The sequence below is a fragment of the Electrona antarctica genome (assembly GCF_951216825.1).
Source record: "Electrona antarctica genome assembly, chromosome: 4".
NCBI classification, from domain to species: domain Eukaryota; kingdom Metazoa; phylum Chordata; class Actinopteri; order Myctophiformes; family Myctophidae; genus Electrona; species Electrona antarctica.
In genome coordinates, this window is record NC_136809.1 from 16987889 (window position 1) to 17007588 (window position 19700).

The following is a 19700-nucleotide window of genomic DNA, read 5'->3' on the forward strand; positions in this document are numbered from 1 at the left end:
GCGTGGTTCACAGGTGCGACGTCTGCCGCCCGTTGGTTTCCCTCAGCTCTGCCCGTAGCTGCTCTTGGCCTGCTACGGTGCTGACTGAGGGCTTGTCCTGTCGTGGGTTCGTTGCCCACGGTAGAGGGCTCTGGGCCCCCTGCATGGTTACTGCAGGAAGCATCAGGCTGTGCCTCCGTTGTGACAGGCTCTATCTGCTCCCAGCCCGGATGACTGGTAGCCCTGTCTCTTCGCCCCTCTGGGGCTGTCCCGGTCCCCGCTGGCACCGTCTCCGCTCCGCCCGTCTCTGCGCTGGCGAAGGGGCCCGTGATGTCACATCTCGTGACGTCTGGTGCTGCGTCTGCGGGCTGGATGCCCCCCTCCTCTGGGTCTTCCTTGTTCCTGCTTTCTGCAGGAAACTCACAGAGGCCTATCTGGTGGCACCCTGTGGTGTCTATGGCTACCCTGCCTTTCATCTGACGGATAGCCTGCATGATTGCTTCGAAACTAAACTGGGAGTATCTCTCCACACAAGTTCCTAACTCATGGCTCTCATTGTCAGCAAGCACTAACCAGCCCATTCTTCCCAAAGCTCTGCTATAACATGTGGACATGTCCACCACATCTCTCATAGCAAATTTTAGCTTAATAAGCTCTTCAGGTATGTCGCAGACTGCGCCCACTTTAATTGACAATTCCAAACTAAATGCTAGATTATAGAAAGTAGCTTTGGTTACAGAGCTGCCATCCTGCAGCTCCTTCAAGGAAGCCATTTTCCACCCCCTCTGTCCCTCCCCTTAACAAACAGTACAGGAACTAATTGGACTGGGTTAGTGGTTTAGTTGACTTCACAAATCATTCATTCACTCAAGTAAATGGTTAGTTTTTTGCCCAGCTTTAATTAGCGGACTCTGACCTTATATTTGTTCTCAGAGAAGCCCATACTTCCCTACCAAATAAACCTTTTTATACTATAACCTTTTTATATTATATAGATTATATATAATATAAGTATATTGATTTATATTGGCCGTGGGCGGTCAAACTCTAATAGCCTTCCGTAAACCTGGATTACAGGCTAGACTAGATGCGTCACGCAACAGTTATTATAGACACGCCCTTCCTTTATGCGCACTTCAAAGCGCGCTTTCAGCGTTAAACATTATTGACTGGTAAGATTATTACATCGCCTTTAATGCTGAGTTTAGAACCCTATTTTGTTCTAAACATTTATCACCGCTATTAATTACTACTTTGGTAGATTATACGCCGCAGTAATTACCAGTCCCCCTGCCACTCCAGTGACACATTGGGACATTTGCATGACAGTGAAAGAGGAATTTCCCCCCCCCTCACATGCACTAAATAGCTGTTCTCCTTGGTGCGGTCTCAGCACACCCAGCAGGAAAGGTTACAAAAGCACCTCTCTTGGTTTAAACGACCGGTGTCTCATCCGGTCTCAATTAAACTTTATGTTTGGTTACAAATAGTCTTTAATAATCAGTTTCCTAAACTGACCGTCGATTAGAACTTTGCCCTATCGAACAATGACTCCCAAACTATTGTTAAACCCGCAGTCACTTTTGTAGCTTACGGTTTTAACAACTGTTTCCGCATGGACCCATACCCACATGGAAACAGTTTAACGGTGCCGCTCAGTTAGTAGCACAAATCAAACGGCATGCCGTCACGGCAGCATTTATAGTTTGATTTAATCCTATGGTTACTAACAACTGCGGCATCGCATTCACGTGACGTGCGCTGCTATCAACGCACGGCTTGAAGTTCAGTTGAATAACGTCACACCAGAAAAACCACAATCAAACGGGGTGCCGTCTTTCGGCCCCAATTCTGTCTGATTTAATCCTGTGGTTATTAGTGTGGCACGATTCAACTCTGTGTGCTGGTCCCAACACACTGTAATTTATCTTTGTTACAATTGTGGTCACTTTAGTGACTTTACACCGATCCACGCTGTTTAATTTAACAGCACGGCAACTGAATAAATTCAAACCGTCTCAGTTGAACTATATTCCGAATTACAACAACTTTAAATTGCAGATCCCTTTAGGGACTGCTATTTAAAGCCCTTTACAACGCGGTAGCAATTTAAACTGTAATATGTCAAACGGTTTCGGTTCAGACTATATTATATCTTAAATATGCCCGGGCGCGTGTATAGCTGCACGCTCGGCGGCGAATTAACTTTCGCTCGGCGGCGAATTAACTTTCGCTCGGCGGCGAATTACTGTGCACTGATCCCAATGCACAGCACAACTGCCTTTAAATTGCGGTCACTTTAGTGACCACTAATTTAAAGTTCTTTAAACGCGGTAGCGATTGAAACCATAATATGTCCAAACGATTTCAGTTTAGGCTATATTATGCTTCCAACCGCCCGGCCGTGATCTAAGCTGTGCGCTGAGCGCACGGTACAGATCTTGTTTCAAGTCAAGTCACGTCAGTGACACGCTATGAATTAAACTGTGCGCACGGCTACGCAACGAATTAAACTATTCGCTCCGCGATTTAAACTCCGTACATTAGGCCCTTTAGTGGCCGTACGGTTCCAAACTGTGCACTCTAGTAGCACAGCGCTTTAAACTGGTATATGGTGAACTGTTTAAAGCTAGTCGCTGCACGCAGCGATTTGAAACTAGTAATATGCCTAGATTATAGGCTATACTACGCTTCAAACCCCCAGCAACGATTTAAAACTGTAATATGCCTAGATTATAGGCTATATTACGCTTTAAACCCCCCGCAACGAATTAAAACTGTGCGCTGATCCCAGCGCACGGTACTTTCTTTTAAATCTGGAGTAATTAGGCCCTTTAGTGGCCTAATTAAGCCAGTCGCTGCTCGCAGCGAATTAAAACTGTGCGCTGATCCCAGCGCACGGTACAAAACTCTTATTAAACCTGTGCACTTTAGTGCACAACGAATTAAAACTGTGCGCTGATCCCAGCGCACGGTACAAAACTCTTAAATCTGTATTAATTAGGCCCTTTAGTGGCCTAATTAAGCCAGTCGCTGCTCGCAGCGAATTAAAACTGTAATATGTCTAGATTATAGACTATATTACCCCTCAAAGCGTGTGCACTTTAGTGCACAACGAATTAAAACTGTAATATGTCTAGATTATAGACTATACTACGGCACAACGAATTAAAACTGTTCGGTTATTTGGCGTTGTTGGGCCGAGGCTCCGACCAGCCCTGGTACTAGGCAGAGTTAAAGGACTAACACGCACAGTTGAACTAAATGCTCCCAATGATAGCTTATATTTGAATGAACTCAAACGTGCATTTTATAGGGTTTTTATTAATTCATATTAATTATAAACACTTACAATCATACATTCACTCGTTCTGTTCACACTTCCCCCCCAACACAAGATGAATACAGTATCCCGGCCTGGATTACAGGTCCTATTGGTCTGTGGTTCTATCCTGAACTCTGTCGGTAGGAGTTCTATCATTGGAACACTCTAATCTCCCAAATTATGGTACAGTTTAGCTTGTCATGGTTGTTTCTCAGACTTAGTTACATTAATCATGTGGTTTTAATTCTACCTTATCGTTAATCAGATGATAATTGATCAATGATCGGGATGACAAGAACACAGAGAGAACACTGGTTACAATCTAAACATCATATTACATCGATTATGAATAATGCACAAACATCTATTTATAGCACATAATATATAGCAAATACATTACCGCTGGTCTCTGCCTAGACACGTTCACGTTCGATGGTATTGGGTGAATCTAACTCACTTTGTGCCATACAGCATATAGTCAATGCAGCCTTCTGACTGATCCCACCTCCATATTAACACTTTCAGCCAATCAGATCCCACAGACCAGCAGCCAGCACCTCTGGCTGCTGTGGCCAGCTCCTGTTACAGTCCCTGTAATGCCCAACTAAACTGTTTAGACTATTACAGGTATTTATCATTTAGCCTTTTTACCAACCCAATATATTGGTAGGTTATTAGAACACATTTAAACAATTGAAGAGGAATTAAAGATTGGTTACTCCATCCCCCATTTTCCATGTTCTATTTGTGTGAGTTGACACTGCCCTGAGAGGTCCCATAAACTATTAGACCCTTCACAGCTGGAATGCGGGCCAACAGCCAACCCCCCAGCAAGGAAGTAGCCTGGCATTTACGACCTCTTAGGCTCTCCTTAACTCACCAATTGCTGTAATTCTCTCTTCTTAGGGAACACACCTAGACACCATAGTCTATATATATTTTCTTCCCCAATATCTGAGAATACATCTCGCACACCCATAATTAACCAAACAATGAAAAAACAAAAAAATTAAAAAATGCAATGACTTCCACGGTCAGAAGCTTTACGTCATGCTGATGTACGATGATAAGAGTGCCCCTCACATCATACAGGTGTGATTTTTGTGTTTTTTTAAGCGAGACAGAACCCTGTTGTTTTTTATAAAGGTTAAATATTGTTTAACACATTAAGACCTGAGGCTGATTCTACTCATGCCGTCTAAATCAGTAGTTCTCACACTTTAAAGATTGTTAAAAAATCACACCCGTGTGAACTGAGTGCTGTAAGGTCTTATATAGACTGATCAGCAGTGGTCTGACGTAATGTCTGATGTAATGAAATCATAGCAACCGTGCTCATTTTTGAGTGGTGTAAACCACTCCTACGACTGGCTTTGTTAGTTTACGTGTCTGTCTGTCCGTGCCAAAAAATGAGCATGGTTGATGCTGATTGGTTGATGCTGATTTCATTACGTCAGACATTACGTCAGACCACAACTGATCAGGCTATATAAGACCTTACACCACTCAGTTCACACGGGTGTGATTTTTTTTTGGTACGGACAGACACGGGTACATAGCTTTTTGAGTGGTGTAAACCACTCCTACAACTGGCTTTGTTAGTTTGTCTGTCTGTTCGTACCAAAAAATGAGCATGGTTGCTATGGTCACCCAGTTCACACGGGTGTGATTTCATTACGTCAGACATTACGTCAGACCACAGATGATCAGTCTATATAAGACCTTACACCACTCAGTTCACACGGGTGTGATTCTTTTGGTACGAACAGACACGGGTACAAAGCCAGTTGTTTGAGTGGTTTACACCACTCAAAAAATACAGATGTACAAGCTCGCAGCATGTCACGAAGTGGCGTGTTGTGAGCTTGTATATCTGCTATTTTAGCCAAAGCTCAAATCTTAAGTGGCACAGATGCTTCTCCCGGTTTTAACGGGTTAAAACACGTTTCATTTTCTTCTTTCTTTCGTGAATATGCAAATAGGCATTGATAAGGTCAGGATTTGAATAAAGCTGATTTGGAGAGAGAAAAACAACCCTAACCTACAACAAGAAAGAGATGTAGATGAGGGGGGGAAATAAAGCGTTCCAGTACAAGAGTACCTTTGAAAGCATTGCTGTTATAGGATTAATATCACTATAGAGCGCTGCCACTTGGTCACTGGCCTACTGTTATAGCACCTGGATTAATATCACTATAGAGCGCTGCCACTTGGTCACTGGCCTACTGTTATAGCACCTGGATTAATATCACTATAGAGCGCTGCCACTTGGTCACTGGCCTACTGTTATAGCACCTGGATTAATATCACTATAGAGCGCTGCCACTTGGTCACTGGCCTACTGTTATAGCACCTGGATTAATATCACTATAGAGCGCTGCCACTTGGGCCCCATTTACACTGGCAGACAAATCTAGCCTGAATCAGATCTGTGCCACATCAAGATTGAAATCCGATTGGTTTAAATGGTCACATGACTCATTTAGACAAATCAGATTCCAATCTGGATGTGGCTCAGATCTGATTCAGGCTGGATTTGGCTGCCAGTGTAAATGGGGCCTTGGTCACTGGCCTACTTGGAACGATGCAAGTTGGATTAATGCCCCACGTGTGTGGAGCATGGAACGTGTGTGTCAAATTTGAAGTCAGTGGGGCGAACGGTTCTCGAGTTATGCATTACAGATTACACTACAGACATACAAAGATGTGGCGCATTTATATATATATAGATGTCTGAAACCTTCATGTTGCTTTTGTATTTCTGTAAGCCAGCTTTTATATAAAAATAGGTCTTATAATACAGTGCTTCTCAACCTGAGGGCTGGGGCCCACTGGTGGGCCATGGGAATGTTGCAAGTGGGCCACCAATAATCAGCAAAACATTAAAAGGGCACTATGTAACTTTTGTTTTAATTAATTAATGAATGTAATTTTGTCCATTCTGTATAGGTATGTCTTTTTTATCCCCTGAGCAAGCAGGCATGCTCTATTAGCTCAATGGTAAAAATGTCAGCACTTGCACAGGAAACCGGGTTCAAATCAGGGGTGGAAAAGGACGGTCTGAGGAGACCACATTGCACTGGACGCACCTGGCATAAATTGATGGAATACTTTAAGCAATTACCCTAAGCAATTAATTGCTGTTTTGTTTGTACTTTTGGGTCGATGTATTCATTTCTTCATTAAGTAGCCGTGTAATAAGTGGGATAATCAATGGGAAGCAGGTCATGATTAAGAAATAAACCCTGTCAAAGCTTGACCTGCTCCCTCATTGCATATTACTTTTTGTAACATGTAGGCAAGGATAGCGGAGGTGGATGGAATTCACAGTCAGTCTGCATTCAATTCCAAATCTCACACTTCTGAAATCCAGTTGCTTTTTACTGAATCTCATTTTATCAAACACTTGACTGTTGACTGTTTTTGGGGGGGTTGGATGGTTTTGCATTTGGTTTATCTAATTTTGCATATATATATCCTTCTCCAATTCAAATGAGACGTGCTTTTGACACTTGTATTTGGTATGTTGGCATGCTTGAACTCTAGAAAGAAGTGAGGTGGATTTGTCTCCAGACACTGTGTCTGGGGACGCACGCGTCAAGTAGTTGTCTGCTGGTTAAGTATAGTACATTTAAGTGCAATTTTTAGGTACCTTTACTTTACATGAGTATGTCCATTGTTTTCAGTACCTTATACTTATAATACTCCACTACGTCTCAGAAACAAATATTGTAGTTTTTACTCCACTACAATTATTTACTGTGCTGTATGTGCATGGGTGCTTCTGTAAGGGAGGATAACTGTCAGCATCCCTGGATGTTAAGGCCAGGTGCAGCTCTGTGAAGAGCAGTGTCTCTTTCTCTTCATAGGTTCTATTAAACAGGACTATCAGCCCATAGAGCCTGCTGAGAGTGCCATATATACCATTGGGACCCCAAATACAAGCCTTGGAGCACAAGCCTATTTTTACTGGGCTTTGTAGAGGAATACAACTTTGGTAAAGTTTGGAACTGGAGTCTCATGTGTACCAGGAACTGACCCAGAGCGTCTGCTTCCCCCCACAGATAAATAATCGGCAAGCTGCATCTCTGGTGCACATATGTGATAGGAAGGTTTTGGAAGGTTTTGAAAAATATATATATAACTGAAAATGTGGCACCGCCATGATCCATTCTTTAGTTATTGAATAGCTTATTTTCACCAAAAACACTGCCTGGGAACAGAAAGCAAAGACAAAATATATATTGTATGAATCTAAATTATGATCAGGTTATTTCCAGGTGTACTCTTCTTCGCAAGTCCTGGGATCACTCACAGGTTGCGGAAGAGCGCCATCTATCGTAAACACTAAAAACACCACATGACGTACACGTGTCGATGGCGGTCTGTGTGTTAATAGACATACGTGTGTGTGATGATGCAGTCAATGAGTTAACATACTCTACCACTTTGGTTATCAAAGTGAGGTCTAGGGACCCCCAGTTGTCCCTGGAAGGGTACCAGGGGGGTCCCCAGCAAAATGTGTTAATATTGTGTCACAATCCTTTTAACAACTTTTAACAGGCTAGCTTGTATTTTGGGAGAATCGTGAAAATGTGAAAAATAAATTTTAGAGTTCCTTGAAAACCAGTGAGAACCACTGCTCTACCCCACACATTGGCCAAAATAACGTTGAATTCACAAAAAAAGATTGTTACATATACAACTTGAAGTACTTCCTCCATCACTCTTTCTCAAGTCCTTAGATGGGGCTCTTTGATCTCGCCAAGGTTATGCCACTCTCTTGAACAATTAAGAGAAAACCAAACTAAACGTTTTATGAGGTTTAAATAAAGAGGGGCCTCCTCTAAAATACTACTCTAACGATGTTCTAATTACTCGAACGAGATTGAGTGCACTCAATTCAAATCTTTGGCAGTTTGTGTGACAGAACGACTTTCTGCACACTTCGGATCAATGCTTCTTTAAGTTTCTCTGATAGAATTGCCAAAGCTTTCTGTCAAATGACCTTCATTAGGGATAAGACAGGCATTTTAAGTAGTAGAATGTGGGCTTGTGCTTACTTTTTCCTCACACAAAGGTGCATACAACCTTTCCCCCTTCTTTCCCAACTTTTATTTGTTTAGTTACATTAGTATCCATCTCTCCATCATGTTAGTAGCTGACAGCAACAATAGAGGGTATGCGCTTGACATCATCATTATACCCGGAAGTTATGTGGTTTTATACAGAGTGGCAAAAAACTACTTTTCTGGCCTTGACAGCCGATGCAGAAAAGTCCTATCTTTGCCAAGTGACTTTGCCACTCGATTTGCCATTCACTTTATGCATGCGCATACCCTCTATACACTATATGGGAATTGGAAGATTGACGGCTTGCCCCCCGGCTCCACTTATTGATGGGTTTAAGTGTCCCTGGCCAAAACACTTAACCCCCTGACATCACCTTTTCCCCTCTACACCAAATATCTGCACCTGTAATCGGCAAATGTCCCCTCAAATGGTAAACTGCAAGTGCAAATCTTAGTAAAAGCTGAATTGACTAGAGAATATACGGATGTTTTTTTTTTCTTTCATATAAATATTCATTCTTATAAACCTAATACTGACTGATAACTGCAGTACAGATATGAACATAATGTTTTACAAGTCAAATGTGTACCAGAGGATAGCCTGAGGTTTACTGCTTTTAACAACTGTCAGTGGGCTCTCGTCTTGGCTCTCTATAATTGGACACCAATGTGCATTGTAATATATTGTACCATTATGTTTACTCAATCGTGTCTCAGAGGAGGGCTGTGGACAGTTTTAATGTATTAATAAAATACTTTTTGATTTGATAAATTAAAGTAATTGATGGAAAAATCCCATAGGAACTAAATTATAGATAATAGTTGCAGGCAGCCCTACCAGCATAATTCATTATCTCATACTCTTATCCAAGAAAACCCACTCTTTGGTTTCATGTCTCTCTCTGTGTAAATCTCTGTGCAACATCTACCTCACCGTGCGTGCGTGCGTGCGTGCGTGCCTGCGTGCGTGCGTGGGTGTTTGCACTGGTGCCTAAGCGTTCAAAATCCTGATGTCATTTGGAAGCAACAACAGTGTGAAGCCATTATCTTTGCTTTGTTAAACTTTTGATGGGCTGTATGTGAGTCCCAGGCAGCACTCCTCTCCCAAGGCTTCCCACAAGGTGTCCACTGTGACACGCACACACGCATGTATACTTGTAAGCCTAACCATAAAGTCGGAAAAGCCGATCTACAAGCTCACAACGCATCACAGCGCCACACGTTGTGAACTTGTAGACCGGCTATTTTTGGAGCATTTATTTTATCATTAACAACAACCATTTATCTTGTGAGGACCAGGAAAATAGTCCTCACAAAGTCTATTTCTCAAATGTTACTATACTGTATATACCAGTATTTGGCCCTCACAAGTATAGTAATTCAAGTAAAAACACACACGCACGCGCACACACACAGTCTCCCAGTTGAGGAGTTCCATGCCCTAAGATCTCCATGGTAACTGATCACATTCTTTCTTTGATGGGGTTTCTGTTCCTTCAACCCCCTGGCTTTTTGAGAAGCGTGTGTAATGTGCGTGTGTGTGTGTATGTTTACATGTAGGTGGGAGGTCTGTTGCGGAAAAGTACTGTAGTTAAATTTTGAGGTACTTCTACTTTACTCAATTTTGTTAATTTTGCAATACAGTGCTTTATACTATTATTAATTGTACTTTTGACTCCGCTTCAGAGTGTGTGTGCGTGCGTGCGTGCATGCGTGCGTGCGTGCGCGCCTTATGATCATCAGAGTGCGAGCCTGAGGATACGACATATCATTTCAGACATCTACACAGGGACAGAAAACGGCAGGCGGACTCAGGGGGCGAATCAAGCCTGCTACAGAGTGAGGCCGTTAGACACAAGCATCGGGGAGAGAGAGAGCGATGGCGTGATTAGTGTAGAAAGCCTATTGCATCATCCCCACTGCAGGGAGTGTCCCATAGGAGGCCCGTTTGCTTGGAGTTCTGACGCAGACTGTAGTTGGACCGAGGCAACACAGCTGGATATACGACAAAGCCATATGCAGAAAGTCATTAGAGTAAACCATGTCTGCTGCATGATCATCCGTCACGCTGCTGTCCTGTCCTGACCTCTTATCTCCACGTTTTTAACCCTTTCAGCGCTATCATTTATTGAAAAATTAGGATCTAATTCACGCCAGCATTTTTTTAATTTGAGCTCTTAATTTGAAAAGCCGCCATTTCCGCTTCACTAAGTTAGGAAGTTACACGGAGCTGGGCCGGCCTTGTTTACAATGTGAATCCAGACCGGAACTCCAGATCGTCAGATCTGTGCCGTCAAAGAAACGCTGTTTTGACCAAAATTCCATCTGGGACAAGGAATAGGAGATACAGGCGATTGAAAGAAATGGATAGAATGGATTATTATGGCGACGACGATCTAAGAGGAGCGATCCAGTGCTGTGCTAACAACATAGCTAGCTAACCGGCTAATGTGAGTAGCATTATGGCTCGAGCAATCGAACGCGCGATAAAAGCGCAATTGCCGAAGGCCGTCGGCAATGGCGTTAAGCGTCAGTATCAAAATTAGGCTTCAATTGACAAAGATCGTCGCCAATGGCGCTGAAAGTATTAAAATACACGCCCCCCACTTTTCCATACTGCATACTACAAGCATACTACAAGCATACTACAAGCTCGAAACGTGCCGCACCGCGCTTCGAGCTTGTCGATCTTCTACTTTACCGGTATACAGCGATATGGTCGAGGACGTAGAGCCTCCGTCCGACCCCTCCCGCCCCATCAATTGGCACGACGACTAAATGTGGGGAGAATAATGGATGTGCTAGGAGAGCTCCTCTTCCCAGCGCTGCACAGCACAGGGTTAATTGCCTTGCTCATGGACACATTGCCGGGGGACCGGGAATCGAACCTGGTACCCCTCTCTCTCTCTCTATCTCTCTCTCTCTCTACCCACTCAGCTATGTCTGCCCCCAAGGTTAGGTTATTAGAACATCCCGGGCCTCTGTTCTTTCTCAGAGCCTATAACCCAATAACAGGATTGATTACTGTGGGTGTTGGCCAGGCTGGGGAGAGCACGCCGAGGACACCGTAAACCTCACGACCTAACCTAGTGCCAGATCTATATTTTATGATTATTTCATTACGGGATGTCATTGTCATAATATTCTTTTTGCAAGCGCACTTGTAGTTGGCTTTTCCAGAGCGTAATTTCCTTCTCCCCATTATACCTAATAATCACATTTCCTAAAGCAGCATCAGCACAATAAGTACTGCTACTCCACTTTATACACAGTCACATTTACAGAGGTTAGTGAAGACCGTTTGAATACAAACTATTTCATATAATTGTATTAGTTTTGACCAAATGCAGTTGCATGAGATGGGAGATTAGTATCTGTAGTATAATATACCCACTATCTTCTTGCACAGTCCACTTTCAAAGCCGTTTTTTTACAAAGTTTATACAAGGTGAAGCCAGTCAGACCCTGCAAGGCCTTGTTTTAAGTGTCCCACCACAAGAAGAAAGACCTATTAATATTTTTTTGCTTACTCCACCACTATTGGATATACACTGAAAGTAGGGCACTTCTGTCCTTAGTTCCGGCTATTTGCAGTTTTTTGGTGAGTCTGTTACTTTGCATTCTTTCTTACTTATAATAAGCGTGACTTGCTAATTCAGTCTCACTCTCTCGGCGGGGTCTCCATACATCGTTTAACCTTGTTTCATGGATGCACAGTGAGCTAGCAAATGTTGTTAGCTCCGTTATCCCTCTCTCCCCACATCAGCGTCTGTTCGCACAAGACGTAGGAGGTGTGTGTGTGTGTGTGTGTGTGTGTGTGTGTGTGTGTGTGTGTGTGTGTGTGTGTGTGTGTGTGTGTGTGTGTGTGTGTGTGTGTGTGTGTGTGTGTGTGTGTGTGTGTGTGTGTGTGTGTGTGTGTGTGTGTGTGTGTGTGTGTGAATCCACCGTGGTACGCTTTGTCGAGCATACAAGAACACAATTGGCCCGTGTTCGGGGAGGGAAGGGTGAGGGGGATATTGGTCAGCGCATGTACTCTCACGGACTGGGGGCGGGCACCTGTCAGTGGGGAGTGTTGGGCGGGAAGAGTAGGACGAAGGCTCTACATCCTCCCGGTGGGGGCTCCTCACTGGCAGGTGAGTCAGTAGGATACGACAGCAGTGACAACACAGAAATGTGGAGAAATTAATTGGCATAACGACTAAATTGGGAGATAAAGGGGTAAAAAAAATATTGGCTACTCTAAATTTAAAATATAAAAAAAAAAGTATTCGGGTTGCGGTTAAAGTCCAAAGGATATTTGGAGTTTTAGCTTTAGGCGTTAGAGTTAGGACATTTAGAGGTTTAGGTGTTATAGCGATAGAACATTTAGGGCCCTATCTTTGTCAATGCCTTTCCCGTTCACACTACCCGCCGCTACCCATGAATTACACACAAGGCAGCTGGTACTGTCCCTAAACGGTATCTTACGGCCGCATGCCCGCTATACATTATGCTGTTGTTGCATTGCCCGTGAAATTACTATCTATCCAACATGTTTGGGAAAACACATAGTGGATTCTAAAACCACCTGCGATGCCAAATTTGTTTGGTAGAGCGCGCCTGCAATGGACATGTCAGGAGTCGGGGGCTGGGCGCACAATGGCTCTCGACATGCGTTGCCAGTTAAAACTCACCCGTGACTCCTGCCGCCTCCTAACGCCTGATGCCTGTCAGAATGTTAGTACGTCGGAAAAAAACGCATGCAACCCCAAATTACACACTTGTCAGAATTAAGTGATTGTGAATGTGATCGTCATTGCAATTTTACTGTAATCCACAAAAGTGTGACTATTAATTCCATTTGTGTTTTTATCAGCAGTTGCCAGTAAAGCTTATCAAAGACAAATACAATGTTATTTGATCTGTGTTTGCTATAATAACCACACAATCCAGAACACAAGCAGATTGCTGTAATTTAAAGTTCTCATAACCAGCATGTGACATGTGTGAGTGATAATTCTTTGTATATCAAATATAATTGTAACACCCAAACCACACCTATGCATAATGTGTAACGGGTAGCTCAGGTGTTTTAGGCATAAGGCTAGTGTCCAAAGATAGCGACTTTTGCACGGGAACACCCATTGTGACATGCTAAATCCCCAAATAGTTGGTATAGGAACTTCAGCCGAAAATAGGGCCCTTAGAAGTTGGGTTTAGGGTTTAGTGATAGAACATTCAGAGGTCAGGTTTAGTCGTTAGGGATAGGACATTTACAGGATAGGTTTAGGGGTTAGAAAGTAAGGACATTTAGGTTTAGGAGTGCGCCGGTTTTGTGCACCCCTAAAAAATAGCTGCTTATTCACTGTCTTAAAATGTTGATGTCTTCACAAGTATAGTAATTCAAGCATGTGCGTGCGTGTGTGCTGTGTGTTTGTGTGTGTGTGTGTGTGTTTATGAGGTGGGTCTAACTGCAGTCTCTCTGGTGCAGAAGAGCTCTGCATTACAAAGCGTGAAGCGTCACTTCAAGGCAGTATATCTGTGTCACTGAGTAGATGTCACGCTCAGTGCAGGATGTGGGTGGAGGAACATTTCAGCGGTGGGACCACCGATAAAAACATAAAGTACTGCACTGCTTGTCTCCCACACGCACCTCTTGTCTTTTTAGTTTATTGTTTTGCCCCGCCACGGGCTCTTAACGCTGCGGCGGGTGCTCAGTTTTATCGCAGAGATGTTTTATTGGACCTTTATTTATACAGGTAAAATCCTATTGAGATAGCTTGGCAAGGCCAGACTAATAACACTGCCCAGGGCAATTTATTTTTTTCTAGCTTTGGCAGATTTGTCTGGTTTCCAGGCTACCATTGAGATACAAGATATCTTGTATGAGGGAGACAGCAGTACAAAACATAAAACATGAACAACCATTTGCATAAAAACAGAAACAATTTAAAATTGTCTAAGTCAGTGGTTTTCAACCAGAGGTCCTTGAGGGGGTTGGACCCTTATTAGATCTTTAACTCTTGAGAGCGTAAAAGTAGGAGATCGACCAGCTCGAAACGCAGCTTGTGGATCTGATACTTTTGTGTGATGCTGTAGTATGATCAAGAAGGGCGTTAATTTACCAAAAAAACAAACAAACAGTTAAAATATGGAGATAAGAGGTTTCTTCCTGACAGCAACGATATATAATGTAAAATAAAAAGCCCCAAAGGAATCGCTAGGTTCCAGCCCTCTGGTTGTTGTCCTCCTATGTTAAACACCTGAGTTTTCTCTTAGTTTGTATAACATTTATATTTGAGCATAAGGTACCTGTCTTTCATGTGACACAGGGCTGAGTATCACCCAGGATCCTGTAGTGTCTGGGGACTCTCTCTCTCTCTCTCTCTCTCTCTCTCCCTCTCTCCCTCTCCCTCTCCCTCTCCCTCTCCCTCTCCCTCTCTCTCTCTCTCTCTCTCTCTCTCTCTCTCCCTCCTGACTGCTTTAATTACTCTCTCCCTCGTTTCCCCTCGTGCTTTTTCTCCTTCACTCCATCGCCCCGAGCGGCTTCTCATTCCTTTTAATTAATCCACACAGATTTAGACACCTTCGCCCTGCTGTGCACATGCACACACGCACACACATAAACACAAACACACGCACAAATACACACTGCGATGCCTCAATAGACAACAACAACAACTTTTTTTTTAAGTGATCTCGCCTCACTTTCAAAAGTTTCTCTCTTGGGAAGAGGGTGGTGGAATAGCCGGCCTAAATGTTTGATGTTTTGTGTGTGTGCATGTGCGTGCGTGTGTGCGTGCGTGCGGCCACCAAAGGCCACGCTCCCTACAAGTGTACTAACAGTGATGTTTCTAAACTCAGAAATGACTTTTATAAAATCTCTGTCGAAAACAGATTGATGTCCTCACTAGTGTAGTAATACAAGTGTGTGTGTGTGTGTGTTGTTTCATGTCCCGCAGCGGGGGAGTGGAATGGAGCTGATGGAGACCGAGTTCGCCAAGACCCTGGGGGAGATGGTCAACCTCCATCTGCACCACCAGAAGAGCTTTCCAGCATTCCTCTCGGCGGTGACCCTTGACCTCTTCAGTCGACAAACCATCGCCTGACAACCCCCCCCCCTCCTCGCTGTGTTATTGACGATATGCCTCCATGTATCCCTGCAGGACGGACTGTCGCTGAATTCACAAACTCCAGATTGTGCTTCTCAGACGTAAAAATAAAATGGAAAGCGGCTCTTAACCCATTATAAGACCTGAGGCCTATAAAACCCTCTGAATAAGGCACAAAGTGGCGTGCTGCGACCTGTGACCTTGTACATCTGCTATCTTTGAATAGCCTATGCGAACATCTAAAACCACATGGATGCTTTCCCGGTTTTAATGGGTTGCTTTCCTGACCTCTGGAACACTCTAGTGTTCCTATTCTAGGGGCAAACTTTCAGCAACAATAGCCCATCTACAAGCTCACAACACCTCGCAAGCTTGTAGATCCGCTATTTTTGCCAAGAGATTTAATAGTGTAGAGGAGGAAAAAGTGGGGAACTAGTGTTAGTCTTGCATAACCAGACAACTATTCCCCAATCTCCGAATGCTATATAGAGTCTGGAACTGCACCTCCCAAATGCCAAGGGAAGCTGTCATCTCTTCGTCATTTCCGCATAAAACAGATTTTTAAAACCGTTTTGAATTCACATTTCTGATAAAGTAGCAAGCTATAATACAGTATGCTTTGACTATTTACTGTAGGACAAAGAGTTAGATGATGACAGCGAAGATGTGAATAGAAAACGAGATGTTGCAAATGGGCGCCACCCATAGGGCTAACAGGGAACAGCGAGAGAGAGAGAGGCTGGTGAAATAAATAATTGATATTTTTTCCCAACTAAGTATATTTGATTTGAGTGGATTATGATCTTTGAACTTGTATTATTAATCATGATTTACTTGTCTTGCTTTCCATTAAATTTGTTGTCTTGACTATTGGAATGGTGTGGGGTTTTTTTGTTCGTTTTTTTTCTATTTTGTAGGGCTACGGATTGTTTGTGTCATTTGCATTTTAAACAATAAAGTAATGTTTGAAGTCTAATTATGACCATGGTTACCTTCTCAGTTTATGCTCTGTCTCTGCTTCATGTTAGAGGAATCTGTTTCAACATCTACAGTAAAGGCCGTTAAAGCTCACCACAATCCAGCTCTTGCCGCCCGTGGGTGCGTGCATGAAACGAACACGTGCGCGAAAATGTCACAGGCCTGCTTGCCTCTCAGGACCTCGACTTCTCTGCACGTCCAAAATAGTCGCCCGCCTCTCATTGAAAATTAATGACTACGGTGCTCCCTGTGTGAAAGGGCCTTACGTCTTCCATTCACGCAGCCTTCATTCATTTCTCTGAGGAATAAATGAAGGCCGAATATCCTTCACCATCCACATATTTATATTGTCGCTGTCGTGTGTAAACCTTGAATATGGTACTGGTACTTTTAATTTAAGGAAATGGGTCCAATGTTATCTATTCACAACGACGTGCTACTTGTCATTGGGTGAGTATAAAAAAACACCTTCACTTTAACTTAATTAGGTTTTTTTTAGCAAAAATAGATCTACAAGCTCACAGCACGTCACATCCAAACACGCTGTAAGCTTGTAGATCGGCTATTTTCACTACTTTTACTTGACACTGTCAAGTAAGGCGTACATTTCAGTATGGAATAAATTGTATATTTGGTGCTCTGAGCCGCTAGCCTGGCTAATAAGCCAGACCGAATCAGCCGTTGGCAAAAAAAATATTGCCTGCCGGCGGATTACGGTCTGGAGAGGCTCAATCGTACGCCCATTTCCTACACAAGAGAACTGGTGTGGCCAATCGGGACACGGTATGCAATATGGGCGGGCTTTGGTACACTGACGTTCAATGCTTGAGACCTTTGACTGACAGTAGCTCTGACCAATTGCGTCAAAGAAAATATGTTTGAACCCGCCCCCTGGGAAACAAGATCCATACACAGCATCTCCAGACTCAAATACCACATGACAGTGTGATTTGAGTCTGGCTTATTAGCCAGGCTACTGAGCCGCATCATGCGCATCTTGGCTGCAGGGACTGTTACATCAGGACCATGGACAGCAGCTACAGGTACTTCAGAACCACGGACAGCAGCTACAGATACTTCAGTACCATGGACAGCAGCTACAGGTACTTCAGAACCATGGACAGCACTACAGTTACTTCAGGACCATGGACGGCACTACAGGTATTTCAGACAGCACTATAGTTACTTCAGGACCATGGACAGCACTTTATTTTTTATTAGGCAACATATAAATGCAAACAGCACAATGTACAGTCAGGCATTTTTTTTGTCAGAAAAAGGATTTCACCGAAGAAAGACCTTGCGGCCTTGTTTCCATTCGGGTCCCATCCACTCACATATGACATGAATAATAATTTAACACAGTAACAACAGTTGATATAACAGCATATCAATTTCCTCTAAACATGAAATATACAGTATGCACAGGTTGGGGCCGAAGTTAATCGGAAGGGGATTATTAGTATAAAGAGGCTGGGGCGATCACCTCCTCTCCCTTTGACCTGCTGATAGGTGAATTTTTAGGCCTGTCTTGAAGGAAGCCAGAGATTTGTTTTTTTGAGGGATGGGGGGAGGGCATTCCACACCTGGGTAGCAGTGCTTTTGAAGGTGAATTTGCCCATATTTGTTTTATAAATGGGTGGCACCAGATCGTTGTTCACGCTCCCTCTAGTATTATGGCTGTGGGTATTGCTCACTTTTTAAAAGTTATTAGTCAAGTAAGTGGGTACTGAGGGCATGGAGGGTAAAGTTGCATTTACAATTTTGAATGTCAGGCTAATCTTCAACTGCTTGACTCTGTCTTCCACCCTGAGCCAGCCTATGCTGTCAAAATGCTCCGCATATAGGTGGGTCATGGGCCCTAGGTGAATAAGAAGTCGGATTAGTTTGTTTTGGGAAGTTTGAAGCTTGGTTTTCTGTGCCATTGAGATGTTAGAGAACCAGGACGTACAAGCATAGTCAAAAATGGGCAGTATGAGGGCTCCAGCTAAGGTCCTGAGGGCCCTTTTGTTAGTAAAGGAGGAGATTCTGCCCAAGAATCTTGTCCTCTGGTTTACTCTTTTGATCGCCCCTTGTTGCCATGCTATCCCCTGTCAGTTTATTGCACTACAGTTACTTCAGAACCATGGACAGCACTACAGTTACTTCCGAATCATGGACAGCACTACAGTTACTTCAGAACCATGGACAGCACTACAGTTACTTCCGAACCATGGACAGCAGCTACATGTACTTCAGAACCATGGACAGCAACTACAGTTACTTCAGAACCATGGACAGCAACTACAGGTACTTCAGACAGCGCTACAGTTACTTCAGAACCATGGACAGCACTACAGGTACTTCAGACAGAACTACAGGTACTTCAGCACCATGGACAGCACTACAGGTACTTCAGACAGAACTACAGGTACTTCAGAACCATGGACAGCACTACAGTTACTTCAGACAGCACTACTGGTACTTCAGAACCATGGACAGCACTGCAGTTACTTCAGTTTATAACCATGGACAGCAGCTAGAGTTACTTCAGAACCATGAACAGCAACTGCAGACATCTGTGGTATGTTCAGGATCCCCCCCCCCCCCCCCCTGGGGGTCACAGGCCATCATTGCTCCAATCTGCACAATATGTGTCACAAACACAGTGTTTAACACTTCAAATGGCCATAACTTGGTGACCATTGCTCTGATAAGCAGGATATAGGATTGTATTTGAAGGCTACGTAGCGGGCTGTAAATCTATATACATAATCGTTTCATAAATTTAAGTTAGAATGCAGTCAGTGTTTATTTCTTAAGACAGCTGTGAGCTTTCGTTTTTTAAGTTGCTAAAATCCTCTGACAGTATAGCAAATACGATCTTTACTTTTTCTTCTCCACTGACGGTATCAAAACACCCACTGTGCACAAGTGTGTGTGCATGCGTGATTGTTTTCCTGCGTGATTGTGTGCCTTTCCTCGTGCTGCTTCTTGTCTCTCTGTATGATAAAGATGCAGAGCCATCAGAAGTAGCTCTGGGTATATATCTCAGCATCCCTGCCAGAACGCTGCGGTGAACAAGGGCGCGTCGTCCACCGCCAACGCTTTTGTTGTGCCTTCACAGCATAACGTCAGGAAATCAGCCCACCTCCCGCTGTTCACACTGGATATACCTCTATATTTGTACCTCGCTGATGACTCTCCTGATACTGAGGCTTATGTTTGTTTTATGTTTTTCAGATGGGAGTCGCTGTTGAATGTACAGAGTAATGT

The 19700-nt window shown here is 43.5% G+C and overlaps 1 protein-coding gene across 2 annotated transcripts in view; it reads left to right on the forward strand.

Annotated features, from left to right (window-relative positions):
- mad1l1 (mitotic arrest deficient 1 like 1) overlaps nucleotides 1–16449 on the forward strand; it is a 121075-nt gene extending 104626 nt beyond the window's left edge. For both annotated transcript variants that reach the window (XM_079499401.1, XM_079499402.1), the window contains exon 18: nucleotides 15318–16449. In XM_079499401.1, the coding sequence (XP_079355527.1) occupies nucleotides 15318–15464 (147 nt within the window). In that variant the 3' untranslated portion in view covers nucleotides 15465–16449. The remainder of the gene's footprint in view (nucleotides 1–15317) is intronic.
- Nucleotides 16450–19700: the final 3251 nt, after the last annotated feature.